The following is a 27791-nucleotide window of genomic DNA, read 5'->3' on the forward strand; positions in this document are numbered from 1 at the left end:
AGTCCTGCCTCCAACTGATTGAATGAGGTCAAATTAGGGAGAGCAATTTGCTTTACTCAGTCTATTTAAATGTTAATCTCACCCATAAACACCCTCACAGAAACACTCAGAATAATGTCTGGCCAAATATCTGGGCACCCCATGGCCCAGTCAAGTTGACACACAAAATTAACTTATTACAGTATGTGTATTACAAATGTATGAAACAACTTCATTGAAGGAGGCAGGGTAAGTGTGGTGACGCAACTGACTTTGGAAATAAGTGGAGTCTGTAACACTAAAGGCAAAAGAGACTGCACTAAGGAAATGTGAATGAGGTATGTACTTTAGTTAATAATAATGTATCAATACTGGTTCTTTAATTTTAACAAATACTAGTGTGAGGTATTATAAAAATTAACAAACAGAAATCTCAAATAAAGTAGAGTCAAGGAGCCAGAAGGGGGAGCTCTCACAACCTACGACAACAGCAGCCCCCAACAAGAAAAAGAAAAACCTCCTCTTTTTGCCTGGCAAGAGCTCAGCCAATGAGAGACTGCCACAACTCAGCCAATGAAAAGCCACTATACTTCGAACTCTCAATTCCTCCAATGGGCTCTCTGCTTACTAGCCTTCCCGGCTTCCTCTTTGAACTCTCGCTAAGCGTTCTCGTCACGTTGAGGCGGAGGGAGTTGCCCGAGGCTCGCCAGTTGAGGCGGAGGGAGTTGCCCGAGGCTCGCCACCGTTGCAGACCCGGAATTAACAATTCTCTGCTGATTCTGAGTAAGTCCGCTTTTACCTCAGAAGTAACTGGCAGTCTGTTTGTTTAAGGTCAACATTTTGCGGGCCCATACAGGGATCCAGAGGAGACCTCCAACGACTCTGAGGCTGGTGCGCAGACAGGTATGGTAACTAAAAATCCCACTGAATGTTTTTTTATTGCTGACCCTGAGGTTTAAGGGTAAGTTTTTCTCCTGAATCCAAGCTTCTGCCCTCTTTGTGTTTTGAAGCTCTCCAGGTTTAATTTGGGATCTATTTTAACGGTTTATTCTTTCTGATTAAGGCCTTATTCTGTCTGTGAGTACTTCTTTGGCACTTCGGCCTGGTTTTTTTTTTTTTTTTTTTAAATCAGGCTGTTCCAACTGGAACTGTGGTAGCCTTCAGCTTGATTTCTTTTGGAACAGGAACTGTTTCATTGGAACTATGCTATTCAGCCTTCAGCCTGATTCCTTCAGGATTAGGTTGCTCCTTTAGAGCTGTGCTGAGCAGCCTTTGGCCTGGCTCCTTTGAGACTAGACTGTTCCCTCAGAACTGGCTGGTAGTAGGCCTGCAGGCTGTTTGAGCCTGCTTAAGCTGTTCAGGCTGTTTGAAAATTACTATTTTACTCTAAAGAAAAACCTCTGAGAAATGGGATCCCAATTATCTAAATACTTTGAGGGCACCCTTACCTACCAGGACCATGGCTGATTTTATGTTTAAAAACCGCAGTCCTTCCTCATGTACATTTCTAAGTAAATGGACCAACCTAACCAAAGGCAATTTAGAACATGAATGGTCATTATGGAGAACTATTGAAATCCCAAACTTACTTAAGACCAAATTGACAACCACACCTGTAAAATTTCCAAAACTGAATGGAATGCCTATTTCAATTATTTTGAGGCTTCCAAACATTATCAGGAGCCTAAAATTGCATCTCTGCAGAATAAGATTTTAAGATCCTCTGAGGCAAACAAAGAAAGATAGAATGGCTGCAAAAGCCTCATGTTCCTCTTCCCTGGCTTCTGCATCACAGATACCACCTCCAGTGTCATCTTATTCCTTTCCCCTGGCTCTGCCTCCAGTGCCATCCTCCTTCTTCCCTTTTATGCCACCTATACCTCCTCTGTAACCCTCAGTTCCCCCATACTAATTCTCTCACCAAACTTTCCCTTTTCTCTGAAACTCTCCCCACTGCCATTTCCTCTGAACTTACCAGAACCTGTCTCTCTAAAATTAAGCCTTGTGAGGATCCAGAGACTAAACTCTTAAATTTTTTTTATATCCCCTGGACTAAAGTGGAACTGCAAAGCCATAGTCAAAGATTTTCCCAAAGTAACTGAAATCCTTACAGATATGCTGAGGAATTTAATGTAGTCATTCAGACTTATCAACTCTGACTTAAATCAGCTAGTTCATATGCTTGTCAGTGAAGGCCAGGCCCAGCTTTGGATGAAAATCACCAACTGGGGAAATCCTGAAAGGTCTCTAGAATTACAACTGGGAGACCAGCCCATTTACCAATCAAGCTCAGGCAATTGCTAAGTGAGTTCATAGAGCAATTCATAGTGCTTTTCCAAAGCCTGTTGACTGGAACAAAATTCAGGCTTGCACACAAAAACCTAATGAACCTGTTCATGACTATTATGATCAACTTCAGAATGTGTTTAAGGAAAATTCTAATCTTCCTTCAGATGCTGTTCTTCCTGGGTAGCTTTCAACTCTATTTTTATTAGTGGGCTGAACCAGGATTTTTCTCTTCTAGTAAAAAGGACCAGGATGGAATGGGAAACTTTGTCCACTCCAGATTTAGTTAATCTGGCAAACCAGCTCTCTTACACTCTAGATGAGTCACATAAAAGGAAAACTGCTAAAATTCTTAATCTTCAACTCCAGCAAGTGGAGGCCCCTAAACAAAACCAAAACCCTCCTAGTTTCTGCTATTATTGCAAAGAGCCAGGATATCAGAAAAGAGATTGTTACCAATTTAAGCACTTCAGGTGCCTTCAGCCTTCTAACTTGTCTATCCAACATCCTCCCAATTCTCAATGACAGGATTCAAAGGAACTATAAGGGCTATTCCCAATCCCTCCCTCTTAATTATCTTGAAGAACATTTCTCCAGATTAAGGATAAATCTTTTCCAGTCCTGACACCAGAGCCACACTCTTGGTGCTCAACCCCACTACAATAAAATGGTCTCTACCTTGGAGCACTAAGACAGTTCAAATAGTAGGGATCCCTAATGAACCTCAAGAGTTTCCAGTCTCTGAACCTATTCTCTTTTGTTTAGGCCCTTTGAGAGATAACACACCCTTTTCTCTTTAGTTCCTCCACCCCTATCCATTTATTTCACTGAGTCTTCTTAGAGAAGTACAGCATCATGCCAGAATTTTTCTCTCCCAAAAGGAAGAAATAATTCTACAATTTGACAGTAGTCATCAAAGCAGTCAATCAGGTGAATTAAATGACCCTTTGACATCTTTTATTTGCTCTGTCTCTGATGGTACTACAGCTGATTCTGCAAACATTGATCATTTGTCCCTATTGGATCAGCTACTACCCTCCTTGTGGGCAAAATCTCCAACTGATATTGGTAATTCACAGTGTACATCCCATCAAGATCCAAATACCCCCCCCCCCAAACTTCTCCCCAGAATTAATCAACACCCTGTAAGTAAAGAAGGCGTTCAAGGTAAAAAGCCCTTAATAGAAGATAACAAGGCTCAAGGCCTCATTATCCCTTGTACTAATCCCTGTAGTCCTCTGATTTTACCAGCAAGAAAACCTAAGGGCTGAGGGTGGAAGTTTGTCCAGGACCTCTGAGCAATAAACAAGACTGTTATCCTTCGACAGCCTGTTATTCCTAACTTTCATATGCTACTAACATCCGTTTCCAACAGAAGCAAACTCTTTACTATGATTGATTTATGCAGCGCATTCTAACCAATACCTTTTTGCCTTCATCTGGGAAGAGAAACAATTCACCTGCACAGTAATGCCTCAGGGTTTTACTGAGAGTCGTTATTTCTCACAAATCCTGAAGGCTGATCTGGATGGTATAAAGTTCCTTTGGGGTTCTACTTTGTTGCAATATGTGGATGATTTGCTTCTTTGCCCTCCTTCTCAAGCCTCCTCACAGGAAAACAGCATCCACTTGCTAAAGCTTTTAGCCTTAAAGTGACATAAGGTTGCCAAGGAAAAATTGCAGTTTTCCCAAACCCAGGTTCGATATTTAGGGCATCTGATACCAGAAAAAGGGCTATACCTGGATCCAGAAGGCTTCATGATGTCCTAAGTTTCTGAAAATCCAAAACTAAGTGCCAACTACAAGGTTCTCTCGGGCTAGGTGGATATTGCTGAAACTGGATTCCAAATTTCTCTCTTACAGCCAAATCTCTGTATATTTTACTAAAGAGCAACCCCAACACAATTTTACGGGAAGAACCAGACAAAATAGCCTTTAAGGCCTTAAAGGAGAGTTTGATGAACCCACACACCCTTGGGCATCCAACGATCAGATTCCCTTTTCCATTTTTATATATGAAAAGGAAGGTAATGCCTTTGGGGTACTCACCCAAAAACATGGGGACCACCATTGATCCACAGGGTATTATAGCCAGCAACTGGACCCTGTGGCACAGAGACACCCCCAGCCCACACCTTGCCTTAGAGCCATTACTGCCACTGCCTTTTTGGTTAAGGCCATCAAAAAGATCGTGGTGGGATCCCTTTTAACCATTTTTGTACCTCATGCAGTAGAAGCCCTTCTGAATTCTCCTCACACTCAGCATTTCTCAGTCAGCCAACCTCAACTCCTAAGAAGTCCTTTTGTTAACTTCCTCACATAACTCTTTTAGGTTGTAATAACCTTAACCCTGTGACTCCTCTCTACTCCATCATCAGCAAAGTCTCTCACAACTACTTAACACTGATGGATCACCTCCTGATGCCTCGTGATGATCTGCAGGAAAGTCATTTGGGTAATGTTGACTTCTCATGGCTTGCTGATGGTTCTTTTTTAAAAGGTGATCATGGTAAATATTGTGCTGGGTATGCTATTGGAACTCCTTTTGATGTTGTTGAGACAGCATCTTTACCTATGGCTACTTCAGCCCAACGGGGCTGTACTTCAGCCAAGTACAAAACTGCCAATATTTATACTGATAGTAGACATGCTTTTGGAGAAGCTCATGATTTTGGAATGTTGTGGAAGCAACATGGCTTCCTAACTTCCAGTAGAAATAAAATTTAAAATGGCCCCTATGTTCAGGAATTATTGAATGTAATACTTTTACCTGCCACTTAAGCTATTATTAAAATTCCAGGGCATTCTAAACTTGACTCCCTGGAAGCTAAGGGAAATTACCTTGCTGACAGTTCCACAGGGAATGCTGCCCTTAAAGGAACCAAAAGCAGTCAAACTTCTGTCACGGTCCAAAGGGATATTTCCCCAAATGATAACTCAGAAAAACTGGCTGGAGAAGCCCAACAACTGGCCTCAGAAAAGAAAACACAAGATTGGAAATTCAACAACTCTTGGTTTGATAAAAAGCGAAAGCTCTGGTTCAGATCAAATAACAATTCAGTCTGACTGAAGACTCTAAAATTCCTACTCCTAATCATTGTATATGCATTAAACCATTGGTCTACTGACAAAATTACAACTTTCATGAATCAATATTCGTGGGGAAACATTAACAAAGCTGCAAAAAATGCCTACCTCACTTGTCCCACTGGTCCAAAGTACAACCCAAGGAAGCCTGTTCTTACTGCTCCCAAGCATTTTAAACTGCCTTATAGACCATTCAAGGTCTGGCAATTGGATTTCATACAACTTCCTCCATCTCAGGGATGTAAATAAATACGTTTTGGTCATGGCCTGAATGTTTTCACACTGGACTGAAGCCTTCCCTTGCAGAGAGGCTACTGCCTCTTCTGTGGCTAAAGTCCTTTTGGAAAATATACCTACCTGGGGAAATCCTCTCAAACTTCATAATGATCAGGGGACCCATTTTACTGGTCAGGTATTTTGACGTATGTGCTGTTTGGCCAGTTTTACAACAGTTTCACTGCAATTAGCACCTTCAATCCTCTGGTTTAGTCAAATGCACTAACGGCATTATTAAAACTCAATTGGGGGGCTTCCCTGGTGGCGCAGTGGTTGAGAATCTGCCTGCCAATGCAGGCAACACGGGTTTGAGCCCTGGTCTGGGAAGATCCCACATGCCACGGAGCGGCTGGGCCCCTGAGCCACAATTACTGAGCCTGCGCGTCTGGAGCCTGTGCTCTGCAACAAGAGAGGCCACGATAGTGAGAGGCCCGTGCACCGCGATGAAGAGTGGCCCCGCTTGCCACAACTAGAGAAAGCCCTCGCACAGAAACGAAGACCCAACACAGCCATAAATAAATAAATAAAAATTTAAAAAAAAAACAACTCAATTGGCAAAATTTGTGTGGGCCCTCTAAATACGTTGGCCAAAAGCACTGCCATTGATCCTTCTAAATCTTATATCCATCCCTTTTGGAACTCAAACGCTCACCCTCTGAGATAGTCACAGGTCACTCAATGCACTCGGTTCCTACCTCTTTTGCCCCACAGCTGACAAAACGAGAAATACTCCAATATTGCAAAGGCCTAATCGCTTCTATTAAAAATAACCATGTTTTAGTAGAGCAATGTTTTCACAGTGCGCTCTCAGGAGACAAAGACCTTAAGCACCCTCGCAGCCTGGAGATTTCATCTACTGGAAAAGACACCTCCAGGACTTCCCTGGTGGCGCAGAGGTTAAGAATCCGCCTGCCAATGCAGGTGACACGGGTTCGAGCCCTGGTCCAGGAAGATCCCACATGCCGCGGAGCAACTAAGCCCGTGAGCCACAACTACTGAGCCTGCGTGCCTAGAGCCTGTGAGCCACAACTACTGAAGCCCGCACGCCTACAACCCATGCTCTGCAACAAGAGAAGCCACCGCAATGAGAAGCCCGCACACCGCAACGAAGAGTAGCCCCCGCTCACCGCAACTAGAGAAAGCCCGTGTGCAGCAGTGAAGACCCAACACAGCAAAAAAAAAAAAAAAAAAAAGTTCATTTAGTAATTAGCTTTAATCAGACAAGGTAGGGAGATGTGAGTTTGGCTGCTATAAACCAGGCAGTGGTTACCATGGATATGCCAGAACCTTAACAGCCACTGTTAGGACATGGACTTACTCTTCATAAGGGGGCAACTAAGCTGTGTTACTCTGGCAAGAAGGCTAGAAAGCTCAATACACCTTCCTATTACTCTACCCATCTTATGTCTTTCACCCAAAAAGAACCAACTTCTAATCAGATACATAATTAACCACCCCAAGGTATGCAAAATGTATCATTATCTCCATTCTGTAGATAAGAAATCTGAAAATGGTAGGTTTAATTTAGGTGATTTCATTCCAGAGTACCCAGGAGAGGTGCTAGAAATGAAAGGACCCAGCAATCCCTAGTCCAGTTATTTTCCTTCTTGGTTATCCTACTTATCCTTTTTTTTTTTTTTAAACACATCTTTATTGGAGTATAATTGCTTTACAATGGTGTGTTAGTTTCTGCTTTATAACAAAGTGAATCAGCTATACATATACATATATCCCCATATCCCCTCCCTCTTGCATCTCCCTCCCACCCTCCCTATCCCACCCCTCTAGGTGGTCACAAAGCACCGAGCTGATCTCCCTGTGCCATGTGGCTGCTTCCCACTAGCTATCTATTTTACATTTGGTAGTGTATATATGTCCATGCCACTCTCTCACTTCGTCCCAGCTTACCCTTCCCCCTCCCCGTATCCTCAAGTCCATTCTCTACGTCTGCATCTTTATTCCTGTCCCGCCCCTAGGTTCTTCAGAACCATTTTTTTTTTTAGATTCCATATATATGTGTCAGCATACAGTATTTGTTTTTCTCTTTCTGACTTAACTTCACTCTGTATGACAGACTCTAGGTCCATCCACCTCACTACATATGACTCAATTTCGTTTCTTTTTATGGCTAATATTGCATTGTATATATGTGCCACATCTTCTTTATCCATTCATCTGTGGATGGACACTTAGGTTGCTTCCATGTCCTGGCTAAATAGAGCTGCAATGAACATTGTGGTACATGATCCTTCTTTAAGATATGTTCTTAATGAAGAATTTGTGTGATGCCAGTTTGACCTCTTTTAGTGGTGCTAACAAATACAGACTGCCTGAGATCAAGTTAGGAAGCTCTGCTAATTATCAGGAAATAGACATGAAGCTGCTACTTCTTGTCTCAAAGGGAGATGGCTATCATGGAACCCAGACAATCAGACTCTAGTGTTTCAGGCTCCAGGTCTTATCAGCTTCATGAGCAAAGCTGGAGTAAGGCTGGTTTTGATCACAGGCCACATATAAGGTTTCCCTTTCATCTGGCATAAGCCAGAGCTATTCTCCAGGAGGTCCTTATGGGAATCCAAATGATTTTCTAGGGAATGAACTATGCTCTAAGACATGCTATGAAATGTGAGTCCCTATTTGGGGATGGCAATTCTCTAAAACAGTGGGTGACTCTGCAGAACCCTGCTAAGTTATTCATTGATAAGCTGGCACATACACTGTGCTCAGCAGATAGCTAAGAAAAGCCCATCTGAGTATCAGCCTAAGTACTTTGTTAACCCAACCAGAGCTTCCCCCAGCTCTGGGCCCCAGTGTAATTAGTCATTCGGAAAATATAAATCAAAACCACAAATTAGATACCACTTCACATCCACTAGTATGGCTATAAAAAAATACAGCAATGAGAGTTTGCGAGGATGTGGAGAAATTCGAACCATCCTGCCTTGCTGGTAGGAATGTAAAATGTAGAAACAATCTGACACTTCCTAAAAAGGTTAAACATAGAGTTATCATATGACCCAGCAATTACACTCCTAGGTATATACCCAAGAGAACTGAAAACATATGTCCTCACAAAACTTGTACACACATGTATATAGCAGGATTATTCATAAGAGTCAAAAAGTAAATACAATCCAAATGTCCATCAACTGATGAATGGATAAACAAAAGGTGGTATATCCATACAATGGAATATTATTCAGCCATAAAAAGTAATGAAATACTAATACATGCTACAACATGGATTAACTGTGACGTGACTGTGTAAATTACCCTTTCTACTTAGGCAATCACTTCCAAATACAGCTGTACTTTGATATCACCTGGGGAGCTTATGCTGCTCCCTGAGAATCTTTGTGAGTAGGGTACCTGGACTGATGTTTGAAATCAATTAGAGTAGATGATCTCTAAAATCCCTTATAGCATTAGGAATTGTATGAAATCTATGATAGTGGGTCACCAACACCCACATTTTTGCAGCAGAGGCAGTAAGAGAACCAAGCCCAATGAATAGTTGTTAATTAGAACAGGTCTTCCAGTTGAACTCTAAGCTGGTTCTTCTCCAAGGCATCTCTCCACCCCACCCGCACCCCCAAGGTTGCATGAAGATATTCATAACAGGAATGAACTATGGCTGAAGGGATAGGTCACACCTGATGCCATCATGCCTATGTGGGTTGCTTTAATAAGAAATCACCCCATTTTGCCACTAGAGTTGACTATAACCAGTCCCTCCCTCTATGACATAGACAAGGTTGGACAGAATGAAGTAATGGACTTCTGACAGTCCCAGGCTTCCTGTTTATCAGTACCTGTGTACTCATAAGCTGATTTAGGTTCAGAGTTAATAATGGGGCTGATTTCTTGTTTACTTGTTTCCCTTAATATTAAAGAACTAAGCTGAATCATGTTCCAGATACTGACCTCCTGCTGGCCTTGCGTAAAGGCAACTGAAGAGACACGAAGGTAATACTGTAATTATTTCTCTAGACCTGTTCCACCATTTCCTCCAATGTACCTGCCCACAATCCCTCAAAGGACAAATCTTTATGATATATATTATTAGGGGAAGTGACTAAGTAGTGTCTACAAGATTAGGGACAGGGTTGGGGGAGGATGGCCAATTCTACAAGGCAAGTGAATCAGGGAAGAAAAGCATCCTTGGAGGCTTTGGGGAGGGGTCCCCACACCACCTTCTACCACCTGGCTGTCCCTTTTATGACTGCATTGGGACCACTGCAGGCAGAGCCCCAAACACCAAGGAAGAGTATAATTCTTTCTTTAACTTAAGAACTAACAGTACTTTTAAGGCTTTGGCTCATTTTCCTTTTCCATTTCTAGGAATGTGACCATCATTATCATTGGACTGGACAACTCAGGCAAAACTGTTCTTGTGGAGGTGTTCCAGAGACGTAAGGAATTGAGAGTATTAGATCCTGGTTTAGGTCTCCCATGGGTCCCAGCGACCAATGAAACAATCATTCCTTCCTAGCCTTACTTCATGACCCTTGAGTTTCCTCTTTTGAAGGTAAACACTTCCTAACACACACACACACACACACACACACACACACACACACACACACACACACACACACACACACTCTCACTCACTCTCTCTCTCTCTCTCTCTCTCTCTCTCTGCTCTCCTCGGGTGTTATCAGCCTGTTTATGTAATGTCTGTCACCTGCTCCCTTTATAAGATATCCTAATTGAAGGTATTCTCATAATGTCAGTATGAATGAACTCAGACTATGTAAAGCACTGCAGTCGATTAGGAAGGATAGCATGTTTGAAAGTGTCTAGTTTCAGAGCTCAATTAAAGTGGAATTTGGTCTAGATAAGAGAGACAAGTGGGGGATGATGAAGAAGTTCAATAACGTGAAACTCTTTGTGACAGTTCATATAGAGGGTTGGAGCTTGAGAAATGGTGTCAGTTCAGAGACGTGCAAGTTTAATACCAAATCTCCAGTTTAATACCTTGACATTTCAAGAAGCCATTATACAGAATTTCAGGGAGCTACTTTTCCGGTTGTGAAGACACAGCTAACTGCTAGCCAGTCAAAGAGCCCAGCACAGTGGTTGGCACAGGATGCCCTCCACTGATTTTTATTAAATAAAAGAAGGGTTATGATGAGGTGGTTGTTTTATGTAGGCTGGCAGCAATCTACAACGTAGAGGAAAGGGCTAACTTGACTCCTCTGCCTCTGGCCTACTTGAAGCCAGCATCAATTTCGTTGAAATACAGCAACAGCCTGCTGGCTGATCTTGCCGTCTGTAGTTGTCTCCCCAGTATTCAGTCCACACAGCTGCCCGAAGGACTTAATGCAAACATCTGATCATGACCCAACCCTGCATGAAACCACTCAATGCCTCCCTGTTGTCATCAAAATAAAACTTAAGTTTCTCAGCTGCACACAAGGAAGGCCCTCCACAATCTGGTCCCTGATTTCTCCAGCTTCACTTCCCATGCTCTGCACATAGGCCCCCTGATGGAGCCAAAACAAATGACTTGCCATTCATCTGCCACTATACCATTCTAGTTCACATGCCCACACTTTCTGTACATGCTCTCCTGCTACCTAGTATTTCATCCCCTCCATCATCTACCTGCTTAATCAGATGCCTCAAGACACAGCCTAAGCTTGACCTCAGGAAAGCCATCCCTAACGCCCAGCGCCTCCTTCTTCAGCTCCTACTCTATTCTGTGCCTCCCTCGATTATGCACTTATCACAACATCATTGCACAACTGCAAGTCCATCCCCTACACTGCGAGCCCCTGAGGAAAAATAATGGATTTTTTCAGCTCTGTATCTTCAGTCTCTGTACTTTTAGTACGTTCAGGTAGCTACTCATTCACTTGTGGAATGAATGTTCTCCCTCATTCCACCATTCTCCTCAGGCTACATGTTGCCTCATTCCAACTTTTCCCTCTCTTCCCCTCCCCCCACCCTCGGAGTGGTAGCCCCAAGCACATTTTAGCCAATGGTTCAGCCTGGTATCCCACCTTATGGGCAGCAGACTTGACTCTGCCTCTCCCAATTCTCTGATTGGCAGAAATGGTAAAAAGGTAAGCAGCAGCAAGAAAATCAAGGAGCCAGGGTAAATCACAAGATTACTGATAAAAGTGGGGATAATTTTTAGAGCCCAACTCAGCCCCACCCCTAGATTCCCATCCAGTCTGGGTGGGGCCTGGGAATCTATATTTTAAGAACTCCCCAGGCCTTTCAGTTGGCCAGTCAGCTTTGAGAAGCACTCATCTGTAATTAGCCCTATGCTATTTTGCCTAGGAGAATAGCATCTGCTTTCCATTTTAATTCCTAGAGGACAGAGCCTGGAGTCTGTTTAATTTGTTACTGTATAACCTGCCTTGTGGTTGGTGAATAACTTGGGGCTGATACATAAACCAATAGGTTTATGGTTGTGACTTCATTCACGGAGAAGTTTTTAATGGCTAAGAAGCAAAGTGCCACTGATGTCACATTCTAAAGAACATCTCAGGCCACCTCTGTCCGTGCAGGACTGCCAGAGTCAATCTAGTAGGTTCCTCTGTACCCAAAATGCAATAGCTTGCCCCCCCCACCAGCTCCTGCAAATGTTCATGATTGCCGAAAACAGATAATAGCCTAGGGAGGAAGTTCCAATCTACAAGTAGTAACTTGTGTGAATATCTGAAGGCACCAGCTATAAAATCTTTTGGGACATAAGCCATTATCATTAACATCATTCACTATAACTGTTTTGTCTGGCATGGTCATATGGGGCAAGGAACCCAAGCATGAGCACAAGCAGGTGCCCTAAATGAGGGCGTTTAAAGCAGTTTCTCTCAAACCCGGCTATACATTTCAATCATCTGGGGAGCTTTAAAAGAAAATGCTGCCTGAGCCCCGCCCCAGATCTATGGCATCAAACTCTCAGAGAGTGAGGCCTAATGTCATAGGTTTTAAAAGCTCCACAGGTGATCCTGGAGCATAGTGAGTACTGAGAGCCAAAAATCAGAATCACCTGAAGAGCTTTCACACCAACTGATCTGGGACCTGAAGGTTCAGATATTTTGGCCTGGAGAAAGCCCAGGGAATCAAAACCTTAACAAGCGCACCAGATGATGCTGAGACACAACAGGCATGAATTTTACTGCTCTTTAAGGCAGTGGGTCTCAAAATGTAAGGTGCAGAAGAATCACCTGGGGATTTTGTTAAATGTCGGAGTTTGCTAAACATACAGATGCTTGGGTCCCAAGCCTAGGGATTCTGATTCATTTGGTGCAGGGTAGGACTTAACAATCACCCACATGTAACTCTAAAGCAGACAGTCCCCAAACTATGCTTTATGCAACACTCTGCTAGGGATATAGAGATGGATTCATCTCAGTACCTGTCCTCAGAGTGTTTATAAATTAATAGAGGAAATAAGAGAAATGTAAATTTTCAGGGGACAACTTCTGGTGGCATCTAGGGTTTGCCAACAACACATTGAATTATTGAAGAATTGGTAAGGTTTCAAGTAAAAAAAAAAACGGGGAAGATAACATAAAGCTTGCACTGATACAGAAAACAAGATTTTAAAATTACCTTTAGAGTTTTCACCTATTCACTTATTATTTTTAAGTAGTCTAATACAGACATAACAAATAACACATCAAAGCTGTGACTGAGGGCTTCCTTGGTGGTGCAGTGGTTAAGAATCCGCCTGCCAATGCAGGGGACACGGGTTCGAGCCCTGGTCCAGGAAGATCCCACATACCGCAGAGCAACTAAGCTCCTGCGCCACAACTACTGAGCCTGTGCTCTAGAGGCCGTGAGCCACAACTACTGAGCCCACGTGCCACAACTACTGAAGTCCGCACGCCTAGAGCCCGTGCTCTGCAACAAGAGAAGCCACAGCAATGAGAAGCCTGCGCACTGCAACAAAGAGTAGCCCTCGCTCGCCGCAACTAGAGAAAGCCCACACGCAGCAACAAAGACCCAACGCAGCCAAAAATAAATAAATTAAATAAATTAATTAATTTAATTAAAAAAAAAAAGCTGTGACTGAAAATTATATGTTCTGTGAAAGCTATAATTAAAAATAAATCATTGACTAACAAAAACAGAAGAGGACATTATGAGATGACATTAAAATGTAATAATATGTACATATACACACATAGAGAGAGACATGTATACATGTAAATGTGTGTATAATCATAAATTTCCAAAGATCTGAAAGCATCCTATTAACTTCTTAGCTAAACGACTTATTCTGGCAATCCTATGGAAAATGTTCCAGGTAGACTTGAAACTATAAATAAGAAGCTACTGATTCTGGTCTTAGAACTCCCAGGTGTGAGTGTAGAGAATCTATAAAATCATTTTATTACTAATATGGGCAGAGAGCTGGGCCAGAACTGTCAGTTGAACAGACTGGAATGGGTCTGCAGACTGTCACGCTGAACCACATTTCTCTGGGGGCTGAGTGAGGGGTGGAATGCCCTGTGGAATTGTATGGTCTGGCCATAGCCTTGAAAGGGCAAAGGTACCTGAGTTTGGCATGGTTTCTCGGAGGAGATAGGAGGAAGAGGACTTCATACGCTCATCCACAGTAACAGGCACCATAAACGTTTACTGAACACCTACTGTGCATAAGGGAATGCAGAGCCCCTCCCTCACAGAGCTTAGATTTTAGCTGGGGAGACAGGACACACACAGAATGAGGTGAAGGACCAGTTTAACAGATCACGTGTTCAACAAGAGAGAAGTGAGAGCTGGACTGGTCAGAGAAGCTTCCTAAAGTAAGTGGTACTTGAGCCGAGCCTTGAAGAAAGGATGCGAGAGAAGAGCATCCTGTTAGTTCATTCATTGATTCACTCATCAAATTCATTCAACAAATATTTGTTGAGCACCTGTGTGCCAACCTCTGTGCTTGGCATTATGTATATAACGGTAAGAAAAACTGAAGGGGTTCCTATCCTGTTGCAGTTTATAACCCAGATAAATAAATCATAGAATTTATAACACTGTAATATGCGCTGTGATAGTGGTAAGCCCAGAAGAAAGGCACCTTATCCGGACTGGGGGATGGTGGTGTGAGAGAAGACTTTCTAGAAGGAACAAGATCTAAGTTGATATTTAAAAAACAAAATAGGTGTTAACCAAGCAGAGAGTAGTGGAAGAGTGTTCTAACCAGCAGGAATAGCATCTTGTGAAGGCCCAGGGCAAAAAGAGCATGACATTCATGTGGAGTGGCAGGTAGAGAGGCACATGAGTCAGGAAGCATAGGGAGGAATAGACTGGGTACCAGGGACCCTGGACACCAGTCAGGGAAGAGATGGATCTGGCAGGTTAGGAGGCAAAGGAGTCTGTATTCTATCTTCGGAGCAGTGGGTACTCACGGAAGGTTACTGAGCCAGGAGAGGGTAGCATGAGCAAAGTGTGGTTTAGGAGGATGGATTGGCGAGCATGAGCCGGATGGCAGGATACATTCGTAGGATTCCTCAGGGCAGGCTCTAGTCAAAGTTCAGATCATCGTTTAACAAATTCTTTCATCTAACTATAGCCCCGTTTTGTTGTTGCTTCTCCTCTCTTCCCCTATGCATAGTACTCCCCAGTAGGATGGGCGGTTGTATGAAACCTGAACTGACCACAGTCCTGCTGGATGATTATGAAGTTTCCATCTACGACCTGAATGGAGACAGTAAGGGCCGAGAAATCTGGCCAAACTACTACGCGCAGGCACATGGACTTATTTTTGTCCTGGATTCCAGTGACTCAACGCGCATGCAGGAAGTGAAGGTCATCTTACCACGCCTGCTGTCTGATGAAAGAGTGGCCGGGAAACCCATCCTATTGTAAGAGTCTGCCTTTGTGTCCAATTTCCCCTTCCCATTTTGTGCCTTTAGAAGAGAAGTAGACAGCGGAAGGGTTAAGTGGTCCCTGTGTCACATCCAGTTAGACCTCCTCTCCTCTTTGGCTGAAGGGGAGTGGCCCAGTCCTCTGGGGGCTGTTTTCAAGAGCCACTTTCTACCAGGCGCTGCCATGGGGGAACCTGTTACCTAACTGTGCAAAGGTAACTTTGAAGGCAAGCATCAGAGGGAAATGGAGAGTAATATCTGGATCTTCCACTGCACCCCCCGCCCCAACCCATCCCTCGACTCTTCCTGAAGACTGCCTTCCTAAATTTGCTTCTTTTTTCTGGCTTCGGTCTTTGACCCTGAGATGATGGCAGAAAACCCCTATTTTGTATATTCAACGCCAATGGCCTCCTCCCTTGGAAAACTGCCCAAGAGTTATGTAACTAACTCTTACCCCAGGATGATGATTCAGGTGGCCTGTCAATCCTCACCCCTCCCCCACTCCCTTTTACCCTTTTTTGTTCCTCGTTAGGACCCCCAACTCAAGCGTGGACAGAGTTTGGGGGAGGATGTAGAAGCGCCAAATTCGTTTGTATCCCAGTTAGCAATTCTAATTAAAGTTTGATGGTGCAGTGTAGAGGAAGTGAGAAATGAGGCCTGGGGATTATCTCGGATTCAAATTACTTGTGCTATTCTTTCCTCCACTGAGAGTTGGCTAGAAAAATGTCGGGCTCACCTCACTGGGTATGGCTTAAAAGCTAGTCCCTGGATATGTAGCAGCTGTACCAGAATTGGTTGTCCCCCTCTTTCCCTTCTTTTCTTTCCCTTGGCCGCTATCTCAGTTTTACTCTTCCTCTCTTCTTCCCTCCCTCTCTCCAATGCCCGGCTTTAGCCTGGCCAACAAGCAAGACAAGAAGGACGCCTTGCTACTTCGTAATATTACTGAATATCTGCTGCTGGAAAGGCTAACGAAGAAGAACCAGTCCCCGTGCCGAATCGTAAGTGTCCAGCCCTCCCCTCCCTTGTCCTCTCAAGCAAGGCCAATGCCTCCCTTGGCCCATAATCAGCCTCCCATGCTGGGTCTTAGGCAAAGTCTCTCTTTGCCAGGCAACAACTACAGTGACGATTTCTGACTCAACAGTGATAATAAATATCCCACTCTTACAACACTTTCACATCTGTTTTCTCATTAGGCCTGCAAAATAGCTCTTTAAAGTTGGAAGTTTCAATAGCCTCATTTTATGGTTAAGAAAGTTAAGGCTCAGAGACTCTGAGTGACTTGTCCGAGGTCACACAGCCAAGACATTACACTTGATTAAAGGATCTTAGCTTTTGTACCTTTCATATACCTTCTCAGGACTGAATGCTGAGTATCTCCTAGGAAGTCTTAAGAGCCTCTCTAGGCACAGCAGAGCTTATGTGCACGTGTGCTCTTTGGCTGAGGGTGACTGGGACTGTGAGCCCCAGGGGTCCCAGGCTGCTGGGCTGGAGCCTTCTCTTCTCTTTTTGTCACAGGAGCCCTGTTCAGCCATCAGAAACCTCCAAAGAAGGAACCCTGAGCCTATAATTGGAAGCCTGCGCTGGCTGTTATCTGCCATTGGGGATAAATATGAAGAGCTGTGTGCTCGCCAACAGCCACTCCCATCGAGCATCCCAGCCTCCAAGGGCACCACCAGAGGCTTTGGGGAAATACGCTCACCAGACAGGTACCGAGCTGTCTCTATTAGGTGTACTGATAAGAATAGATGCAAAAGTCAGTCTTCAACATAAGCAGTGAGTTCTGGGAGGGGCATGGATTCTGTGCGGTGCTGAGCAAGTCTCTCAAGATCAGTTGGCCCAAATGGGGCGAGGGCAGTGACCACAAACATACCAACATTGTTAGGTACACCCTCCCCTCGGCACAATTTAAGTGGTCACGTCAGTGGGATGAGTTAAGTCATCAGTATTAGATCGTCTCCAAAAGAGGGTTTCAATTCCCTGGTTTGTCACAGAGAGGAGAAAAGGAGCACGAGCCCCTTAAGGAGCTTATTGGCAATATTCTATGGCTAAATGCCCTGGAGGTGCCCCACATTCTCCGCTTCCTGTTCTCTGATCATCCCAATGATAAGGAAAGATGGGAGGGAACAGGAATATGGAAAAGAAGAAGAAAAAAAAAAAGAAAACGGGGTGATCAAGGTTTTGAGGAATAAAAGGACTAAATGTCCTCTTGTTCTGTTGTCCGTTTAATTGTTCCAAAGACATATGGCAGGGCTGGGGGATAGCTGGATTTGATTAAGGAGCTTGCATCTGTTTTCACTATGGCTTTGTCCTTTCTATCTTCCCCAGCTTCACTACCAGGATGGGAAACTCCAAAGAAAAAAGACAGTGCCTAGGACAACACTCAATGGAACCTAAGCCTCTAAAGCCAATCCTACAGGTAAGTGGCTCATTAAATGTTATTGCCCCAGGGACCAATCCCTGAGCTCTCGGGCACCAACTGACTTTTTTTTTCCTTCATCTTCCTGCTATACAGAAAGAAGGTGTAAGAATAAGACCTAAAAAGAACATATCAGTAACATTTGCTTTAGACGAACCTGAGGAGGAGCATGAGTGTTATGGGGGAAATGGAGCTCGTAACACCACTGAGCTTTGCTACAATGAGAGCCCCCAGCTCCATATGCCAAGGAAATCTTTTTGAAGGTAATCCTGGATCAGTGGTTAGTCAGAGAAGAAAAGATGTAAAGGCCTTTCCTCACAATTTATAAAACAGTATTCCTATTTTGAGTCCAAAACTCTTTTCTCATAATATGGTTGGTGGTCAGAAGAAAGAAATGTAGATGAAGTGCTTGGGGATCACCATCTGGCCATCCAGTATGATGCCCCAAGATCTTTGTTTGGATGTCTATAGGGTTATCTTAAAGGTTATGATTTCCAGTGGTGGAAGTACAAATTGGTACAACCTTTAGGGAGAGTAGTTTGGTTGTATGTCTCCCTCCTACTCTCCCTCTCTCTCTCAATAGATATATATCGAGAACTTTGAAATTGTGGAAACCCTATGAGCCAATCATCTCATGTCTTAAACTGAAGCCAAAGATAATTACACAAGTACACAAAAAGGATGCTCATGGTTGCTTAATCATAGCATTGTGTATAACAGCTAAAAATTGGAAACAAGCTAAATGCCTAACAATAGTGGATGGCTAAATGAATTATGGTGCACCCACACAATGGAATACTATGCAGACCTTAAAAGGGCTAATGTTGACTTATATTTACTGACATGGAAAGTTTTCCACAACCCAAGGTTTTGTTAGAGAAAATGGCAATTGAGAGCACAGCACATATAGCATGATGTGTATACATGCATAGAATATCTGGAGGGGAATCACCAAACACAAGCAGTGGTTTACTCTAGGGGTAAGATTCTAAGTGATTTTGAGAAGAGCCGAGGTACCTTTCTTTGGATTTGTGTATTATTGGACATTTTTTTAATAGTCATATATGATTTCTCCCAATATACTAAAGGCACTAAAAAAACCTGTGAGGACTTAAAGGCCCATTGTTGTTAATGTCTCCTCCATCTCAGTGTTCCTTGGCCCCAGTCTCCACGATGGTAAACTGTTAATATTATAATGTCACTTCTGCTCTCCAAAGGATCTGGCCCTTCAGGCTACCCCAGAGCCTTGGGTTGTTACACCTACACAGAGGGCCCTAGATAGGAACATTGAGGAGGAGAGAGGTACTGCTCTGGGAAGGAGGATGAGAGGTGAGTGGAGGGAATCTGGCAGAAGAGCGGAGGAAGTGTCTTTCTAGATGTCAGAATCTACCCTTAAATCTCTGTCCAAAATTGAAATCCATTTTTCATTTCTATAACCTCAGAACCAAGGGCAAAAAAGAGAGAAGACACCGGGGACCTTGGAAAGTAGCTAACACCCTCCTCACCTGGATGGACAGGAAGTCTGGTGCTTAGCTTTGCTTGCAATGACTACCTATTTTCTTTCTCTTTTTAGACTTTTAACAGAGCGCTGAAGAGGAAAAGGAAGGGAAGTCAAAAGAAACATCTCATATCCCTCCTTTAGTAAATGGGTTCATCTACAGAACCATTAGGATTATTCAGTTTTTCAATTTCTGTTTGTTAGTACCTCTACAGTCCCCCTACAACTCCACCTACTCTAACATAATATCCCTGAGAACTCCCATTGTGCCTGTACATCGACATTCGAGCCATCAAATGAATCTTATCCCCACCGAAAGGCTCAAGAACAGTTAGGGGGCATCCGTTTGAGAGTGAAGACGACGTTGGCAAAGAAGATCAGAGCCTGGACGTCTTTGTACCCAGATGCTCCTGATGAAGTTTGTGAACAACATGTTGTGGGTGACCAACTGCAGTTGAGCCTTAGAAGTACAGGGTCAGTTTAGAATTACATTTTCCCCCTATGTTCTTGGGTGGAAGGGGACTGGCATAAATAAATAAAACTGTTCTGCTGAGAATTATGCTCTGCTGAATCATTTTCAATCACGCCTCTGAAAACAACGCAGTTTTAAATTCCCTACCACTGTCTGAGAAGCCTGGCAACAATTCTTTTGCTGTCCCTTCAGGAATAGCAATTGCTGTCTCTCCTTAACACTTAGGTTAGGTATGCAAAAACCATACGAGCTTAAACACATTCAACTCTCCATCCCAAGGAGGGCAGTGGTAGTGGTGGTAATCATTCTTCACCATTAGTTCAGCTGTTACTTTCACCATCAATACCACAGCCCCCATTTACTGAGTGCCTTCTGGATGTCAGATGCAGCACTAAGCTCTTCACGTTCATTATCTTATTCACAAAAACCTTGGGGGTAGGCAGTATACCTGCCTGCATTTTACAGATGAAGAAACTAAGGGGTAGGGAAGTTAAATAACTTATTCAAGGTCCCACAGCCTGTAAGATGCAGAGCAGGGAACCAAATCCAGATCTGACTCTAGAGCTACTTTAGGCCAGAAAGATCTGCTTATGCTTTTCTCACACTCTACCCAGAAAGAGAAAGCTATACCCAGGAAAAATGCTGAAGCTTCACCACGCCCATGTCAGGAGAACTACATTGACAGCAATAAGCACACCCATGGTTGTGGCAGACACGGGTGAATGAGCACTTCCATTCTGCAGGACGCTGGGCTAAGTGGTTTACATACATTACTGCCTTGCATCGTCACAAGCCTATGAGGTCGGTTCTATTATCATCATCTTACAGAGGCAGAAACTGATGTTCAGAGAGGTCAAATCATTTGTCCCAGGGCACCCATTAGGAAATGGCAGAACTGGTTTTCAAACTAAGCTCCAACTCCATAACTCATGCTCTTAACTCCTACCCTATATGATCTCACCAGGCAGTATAAACCAACCAGCCTATAATTGTTTCTGAGAGAGAGAAACCTGGCACATAAGGATCAGTCTCACAACACCATCTGGAGGGCCTGACACTGTCAAAGACTGCAGCATTTGCTATTATGCATTGCATATGGCCTCATGTCCAAGAGGATCACCCCAGGCACTTTGTGGGTCTTTGACAGGATTCTGACTAAGGCTCAGCTTATTAGTCATGGAGCTGGAAGGAACCTTACAGAACCTCTAGTCCAACCCCAGCTGTTATACAGATTAGGAATTTGGTACAGAAAGGTTAAGTGACTTGCCCGTGACTGTAGAGCTGATCACTGACAGACATGCTCCTAAAATCCAGATCTCCTGCATGCCCAAGCCAGTGTGCTATCATCCCTGCCCCAATGTACTACACCCTCTCTGGGGCTTCTCTGGCCACTCTTGACCCACCTACTTTCCTCCAAATTGCCCAATAAATATCACTGGAGAATTCTACTGACAATCATTCTCACCCAGGGATGCAGCAAATATCTCTACTGAAGAACAGTTTTATCAGGCAGGAGACTATAATTCAACAAACCAAGGTTCTTCAGAAAATTGGACCACCCACATTTCTCTTTATGGCATGTATGTCTATGAGGCAGGCATACTTTCTCAGCCAAGAGAGAAGGAAAAGTATGGCTAAAAGGGTGTGAGAATGCTATCTATGAGTATGGGCAGGGTGGAGAATTTAGGTTGCAACGACCTCTGACAAAACTGAATTTCAGTATATCGGCATACTTCCCTTTGTACAATATATGTGTTCCTGGGTGTCAACCAAATTTTCCTACATAAAAATCTATCAACCAAAAACATTTAAAGAGGGCTTCCCTGGTGACAGAGTGGTTAAGAATCCGCCTGCCAATGTAGGGGACACAAGTTCCAGCCCTGGTCCGGGAAGATCCCACATGCTGCGGAGCAACTAAGCCTGCGTGCCACAACTACTGAAGCCCACACGCCTACAGCCCACGCTCTGTAACAAGACAAGCCACTGCAATGAGAAGCCCACACACCTCAACGAAGAGTAGCCCCTGCTCGCCATAACTAAAGAAAGCCCGCAGGGAGCAACAAAGACCCAACGCAGCAATCAATCAATCAATCAATAATAATAAAATGAATAAATAATAAAATGAATGAATAATAAATAAAAATTTAAAGAATATCCCCCAATACAGCCAGCATACTCTTATTTAACATCTTTACTTAAGTATAATTGCTTTACAATGTTTAGTTGCTGCTGTATAACAAAGTGAATCAGCTATATGTATACATATATCCCCATATCCCCTCCCTCTTCTGTCTCCCTCCCACCCTCCCTATCCCACCCCTCTAGGTGGTCACAAAGCACCGAGCTGACCTCCCTGTGCTATGTGGCTGCTTCCCACTAGCTATCTATTTTACATTTGGTAGAGAATATATGTCAACGCTATTCTCTCACTTCGTCCCAGCTTACCCTTCCCCCTTCCCATGTCCTCAAGTCCATTCTCTACATCTGTGTCTTTATTCCTATTCTGCCCCTAGGTTCTTCAGAACCATTTTTTTCCCTTAGATTCCATATATATGTGTTAGCATACAGTATTTGTTTTTCTCTTCCTGACTTACTTCACTCTGTATGACAGACTCTAGGTCCATCCACCTCACTACAAATAACTCAATTTCGTTTCTTTTTATGGCTGAGTAATATTCCACTGTACAATGTGCCACATCTCCTTTATTCATTTATCTGTTGATGGACACTTAGGTTGCTTCCATGTCCTGGCTACTGTAAACAGTGCTGCATGAACACTGTGGTACATGACTCTTTTTGAATTGTGGTTTCTCAGGGTATATGCCCAGTAGTGGGATGGCTGGGTCATATGGTAGTTCTATTTTTAGTTTTTTAAGGAAACTCCATACTGTTCTCCATTGTGGCTGTATCAGTTTACATTCCCACCAACAGTGCAAGAGGGTTCCCCTTTCTCCACACCCTCTCCAGCATTTACTGTTTGTAGATTTTTTGATGATGGCCATTCGGACCGGTGTGAGGCGATACCTGATTGTAGTTTTGATTTGCATTTCTCTAATGATTAGTGATGTTGAGCATCCTTTCATGTGTTTGTTGGTAATCTGTCTATCTTCTTTGGAGAAATGTCTATTTAGGTCTTCAGCCCATTTTTGGATTGGGTTGTTTTTTTTGATATTGAGCTGCATGAGCTATTTATATATTTTGGAGATTAATCCCTTGTCAGCTGCTTCATTTGTAAATATATTCTCCCATTCTGAGGGTTGTCTTTTCGTCTTGTTTATGGTTTCCTTTGCTGTGCAAAAGCTTTTAAGTTTCATTAGGTCCCATTTGTTTATTTTTGTTTTTATTTCCATTTCTCTAGGAGGTGGGTCAAAAGGATCTTCCTGTGATTTATGCCACAGAGTGTTCTGCCTAGGTTTTCCTCTGAGAGTTTTATAGTGTCTAGCCTTACATTTAGGTCTTTAATCCATTTTGAGTTTATTTTTGTATATGGTGTTAGGGAGTGTTCTAATTTCATTCTTTTACTTGTAGCTGTCCAGTTTTCCCGGCATCACTTATTGAAGAGGCTGTCTTTTCTCCACTATATATTCTTGCCTCCTTTATCAAAAATAAGGTGACCATATGTGCGTGGGTTTATCTCTGGGCTTTCTATCCTGTTCCGTTGATCTATATTTCTGTTTTTGTGCCAGTACCAAACTGTCTTGATTACTGAAGCTTTGTAATATAGTCTGAAGTCAGGGAGCCTGATTCCCCCAGCTCCATTTTTCGTTCTCAAGATTGCTTTGGCTATTCGGGGTCTTCTGTGTTTCCATACAAATTGTGAAATTTTTTGTTCTAGTTCTGTGAAAAATGCCATTGGTGGTTTGATAGGGATTGCATTGAATCTATAGTCATTTTCCCAATGTTGATTCTTCCAATCCAAGAACATGGTATATCTCTCCATCTGTTTGTACCATCTTTAATTTCTTTCATCAGTGTCTTATAGTTTTCTGCATACAGGTCTTTTCTCTCCTTAGGTAGGTCTATTCCTAGGTATTTTATTCTTTTTGTTGCAATGGTAAATGGGAGTGTTTCTTTAATTTCTCTTTCAGATTTTTCATCATTAGTGTATTCTTATTTATTTTTGAGTGAATAATTTTGTTGCTGCAGGGTGTTACCATACTCCAAACCCCTTATCAAGCTGGGTGACCGAGCAATTTCCCCCAGTGAAGACAGGAATAAGAGTACGTACCTCACGGGCTTGTTGGGAGAATCAAAGGGGACAATCCAGAGCAAAATGCTTAGCAGAGTGCCTGGCACATAATAAGTAGCTCATGAAATGTTAGCTACTATTATTATGATTAGGGGAGGATCTTAGATCATTAGATAGCTATACCTCCTTTCTGGGAGAAGTATCCTCTTTTCTGCAAAGAACAACCCAAAGGGAGATGTCTTAGATTCTAAAATACAAATAGTATAGGGAGCTAGGGTAAGTATAGCCACTGCCAACCAATGATTCCCAGGTTTGAGAATCCTAAACCTGCCAAAAAGGTCTTACAAATCTGTCTTAGCGTGGCAGCCCAGGGACCAAGATCAGCGAGAGTTTCTTGAGCCTTGAGGGTAAATTTTCTTTCAGGCAAGTGGTTGCCTTGGAGTTTCTCTCATTGTCAAGGTCTTGGCCTCCCTCCTCCAGGATTTTTAAAGTCTAGCTCCTGTCAGAGACACTTTGAACATATGACCCTGGCCCATCATTCAACAAGCCCCATGTGGCTCCGGGTACTTGTCCATTTTGTCTTGCAAGACAGGCCTGGGCTTTTGGACTAGAGAATTCCATATGTATAGGTAGAGGGGTCCCTCTGCTCTGAATGGTTTTTACTCCTGAAATCTTGTTACTACTCTTCATATACTGTTTCTACCTGCCCTGTATTGCCCAATCAGTAAGGTTGGTATCCAGTATGATCTGCAGAACATGGGTCAGAGATTCAGTACACCATAAGGGTTAAGGAAGAACTGTGGTAATTTAGGGTTGGAGATGGAAACCAAGAATAGCTAACCTAGTCACAAATCCCATGGAGATTTGAGTGTTTGGGCCATCCCAGTGGTGTTTATAATATCACTCTTCCCTCCCAGTATCCTATTAAAAATCACTTGTTTTCAAGGCAGTTGCAACTGGCAAGACCTAACCAAATACACCAAACACAACACCACTCAGGAGAATTTTGCCAATTAGCATCCTTAACTATAAAACACCATTGGCTATGGGTGGAGTAGGGCTCATGCCTGGACTCACTGCTTTGTCACTCACCCCTGTAAACCCTTTATTGGATGGGCCAAACTTAGATTTCTGACAGGAAGGGGTGTAGAGAACAGGAGCTCTATCGCCCAGCTTTCCAGAACTTGAAACCATCCCCCCATCCCACTTTATTTTCACAGGTGTGCCTAAAAGAACTGCAGCCATGGCGCCCCTGACCTGTGCCTTATTCCTTTAGCTATAATAATCCATCCTCCCACTCCTCCTTGCCTTTTCTTCCATATCAAGTTCTGTGGGAAACACAGGTGGAGTTGTTATCCCAGGCAAGAGAGAAAGCAGCAGGAACTTCCTGCTGTTGGCAGGGAGATAGTATCAGCTGAGGGTCGTGGGAGTCGGGGGGCTTGTACTTCCACTTCGGTGCCCCTGAAGTGCCCGGCTCAGGTTCAGGGAGCCCGGGAGGCTCTGCTGTCAGGTGTCGGGCAGAGCGATGTTAACAAAGCGCTCAAACTGCGCTGTTCGATGATGACTCAAGAATCCCACGCAATCCCACGCTCCTGCCAGTCGCCACTTCCAGGAGCTAAAATAGACCTCTGATGCTAAGAGACAGCAGGCCTTTTATATCTGCTCAGAAAAATGAGCCCAGCCCTAAGAACTATCCTGCTATTCGATACAATGGAATGTTATACGGCCATTAAAGATATCAATTATGCACACTGTGCAGGTGGGAACCAGAATGTGAAATAATGTTACATGAAAACAGCAAAATAGGAAATAGGTACACATGCTGATCAGAACTACGGAAAACACACATCGAAGAGTTCATCCCTAAAGAACCAAAGAGAATGAAGAGCACCACAGTCCTTTGAGTTTCCACCCACCCACACACACACACAACACCTTTTATTATAATACACTTTTCTAAAACTGTCGTGCTGGTCATGCTAGGTTACTGAGGCACCTGCCTTTTAAGTGACACAGGAGTTAGCTCTGCAGATCATTTAATTCAGGGAATAAAGAAGAACTGAATGCTAAGGGGGCTGATGCTTTAAAATGACTGGATTCTTCCTCTTCCCACTCCCCTTCTCAAGATCAGGGCACGTTATCATTTCAGGTTTAGCACTCCAATGAGAAATTCCTTCAAAACACCTAGCCCACCAAACTCTAAGATGGGAGTTTAAGGAAACATGTATTTGGACCTCTCTGAAGTTGGACTGCTGTGTTTTGAACTTAGCTAGCTTATATGGAGAGAAAGGAACTGTTTTTTGATAGGCTGCCAGAAAATTCCTTATTGAAAAAGAATTGCTAAATTCTCTCCCCCAGCCCCACCCCCTGTCACCTTGTCACTGGTAGTGCTTACAGTTAGCCAAACATCTAGCACATATTTGGGTGTCTGGGTGAGCACTATTCTCTTTCTGGGGTCCTGGCTTCAACACCTGCCCAGACTTGGTTTTTCTAGAATTAGCTTCCAATCAGTATGTTTAGTTTTTAAAAGACTATGTGTAGGTTTTTTTTTTTAAACTTTGTATTTTGAAATAATTTTAGATTTACAGAAGAGTTGTAAATATAGTACAAAGAGTTCCCATATACCCTTCACCCAGCTTCCCCTAAGGTTAACACCTCATATAACTCTGGTACATTGATCAAAACTATGACATTAACGTTAGCACAATACTATTTACTAAACTACAGACTTCATTCAGATTTCACCAGTTTTTCCACTGATGTCCTTCTTCTGTGCAGGATCCAATCCAGGATCCCATGCAGTGATTATATATAGAATGTTTAGTTAAAAAAAAAACACCCCTAGAAACAAGTTTCCTTTTAGGAGGTGGAACAGGTAAGCCAGTAGGTGTCTGGGCAATTTATGATCCTGAGCTATTCTACCCATAAGGGAACTCTATCACTTCTGTACCAAAGCCCTTAATTCAGAACACCTCATCATGGTTATTTTCAGAAAACATGTCTTACATCAGCACTTCTCACAGTAGTACAAAGGGATTTGACAAGTGGGTTATTTTAGCAACCAATATTATGAGGGTGACAAAATGAGCAGGATGGCCTTATCTGTTTCCTATGTGTCATTTTTCTTCAAACTGTATTGAAACTTTTTACTAGAAGCTGTAATATTTGAGTGTAACATAAATGCTGAGAAACACCCACACCAACAGGGAAGGTACTCTTTCCAATGTGTGTTTGGTTTTGTTTGCCTGAAATTAAGTATTGAAATCTTACAAAAACCAAATTGATTAGGTTATTTTGACTCGTTAATCTTGAGAAGAAAGGGAAAGCAGGCTATAACATCCATTTATTCCTTCAACAAATAATCAGATAATCAAGAATAACTCCCCCCTTAATCCATGCCAACTATGTGCCAGGCAATTTGCAAAGTGCTTTACAAATACTGTCTCGTTGAATAGGTCACCACAATCTCATGAAGTAAGTACTATTATTACCCTTCTTTTACAGGTAGAGGGGCAGGGAACAGAGGATTTAAGAGGTTAAGTAACTCACCCAAAGTCACACAGCACAGAGTGATGGAGCCAGAATTCAAGGCTGGGTCAGCCTGATTCCAAAGCTGGTTGTCTTGGACAGTATGCTATATTGCCGCTCTGAGCACCTGCTACATTTCAGTCACTGCGCTGGGTGCTAGACAGAGATACGACACTGAACAGCCCTTATTCCCTCAAATCTTACAGTCTAGTTGGAGGAGAGAGACCATT

At 43.1% G+C, this 27791-nt stretch overlaps 2 protein-coding genes across 2 annotated transcripts in view; one reads left to right on the plus strand and one right to left on the minus strand.

Moving 5' to 3' along the window:
- The window catches only part of LOC309620531 (tRNA (uracil-5-)-methyltransferase homolog B-like), a 111720-nt gene that overhangs the window by 36278 nt on the left and 47651 nt on the right, over positions 1-27791 (minus strand).
- ARL13A (ARF like GTPase 13A) lies at positions 697-24583 on the plus strand. The gene is made up of 7 exons (XM_082377654.1): positions 697-9594; positions 9970-10040; positions 15206-15455; positions 16351-16456; positions 16974-17164; positions 17784-17874; positions 17971-24583. The coding sequence occupies exons 1-7, from the start codon at positions 9536-9538 to the stop codon at positions 18133-18135; spliced, it is 933 nt and encodes a 310-aa protein (XP_082233780.1). The 5' UTR covers positions 697-9535; the 3' UTR covers positions 18136-24583.

This window comes from Balaenoptera borealis, assembly GCF_965194805.1.
Source record: "Balaenoptera borealis genome assembly, chromosome: X".
In the NCBI taxonomy this organism is placed as follows: domain Eukaryota; kingdom Metazoa; phylum Chordata; class Mammalia; order Artiodactyla; family Balaenopteridae; genus Balaenoptera; species Balaenoptera borealis.

Excerpts from the sequence above, each read along its gene's own strand:
- ARL13A (XM_082377654.1), top strand. The coding sequence starts at position 9,536 with ATGTTCCAGATACTGACCTCCTGCTGGCCTTGCGTAAAGGCAACTGAA. Across the intron at positions 10,041-15,205 it reads TGTGGAGGTGTTCCAGAGAC|TACTCCCCAGTAGGATGGGC; the intron begins GTAAGGAATTGA and ends CCCTATGCATAG. Across the intron at positions 17,165-17,783 it reads GAAATACGCTCACCAGACAG|CTTCACTACCAGGATGGGAA; the intron begins GTACCGAGCTGT and ends TATCTTCCCCAG.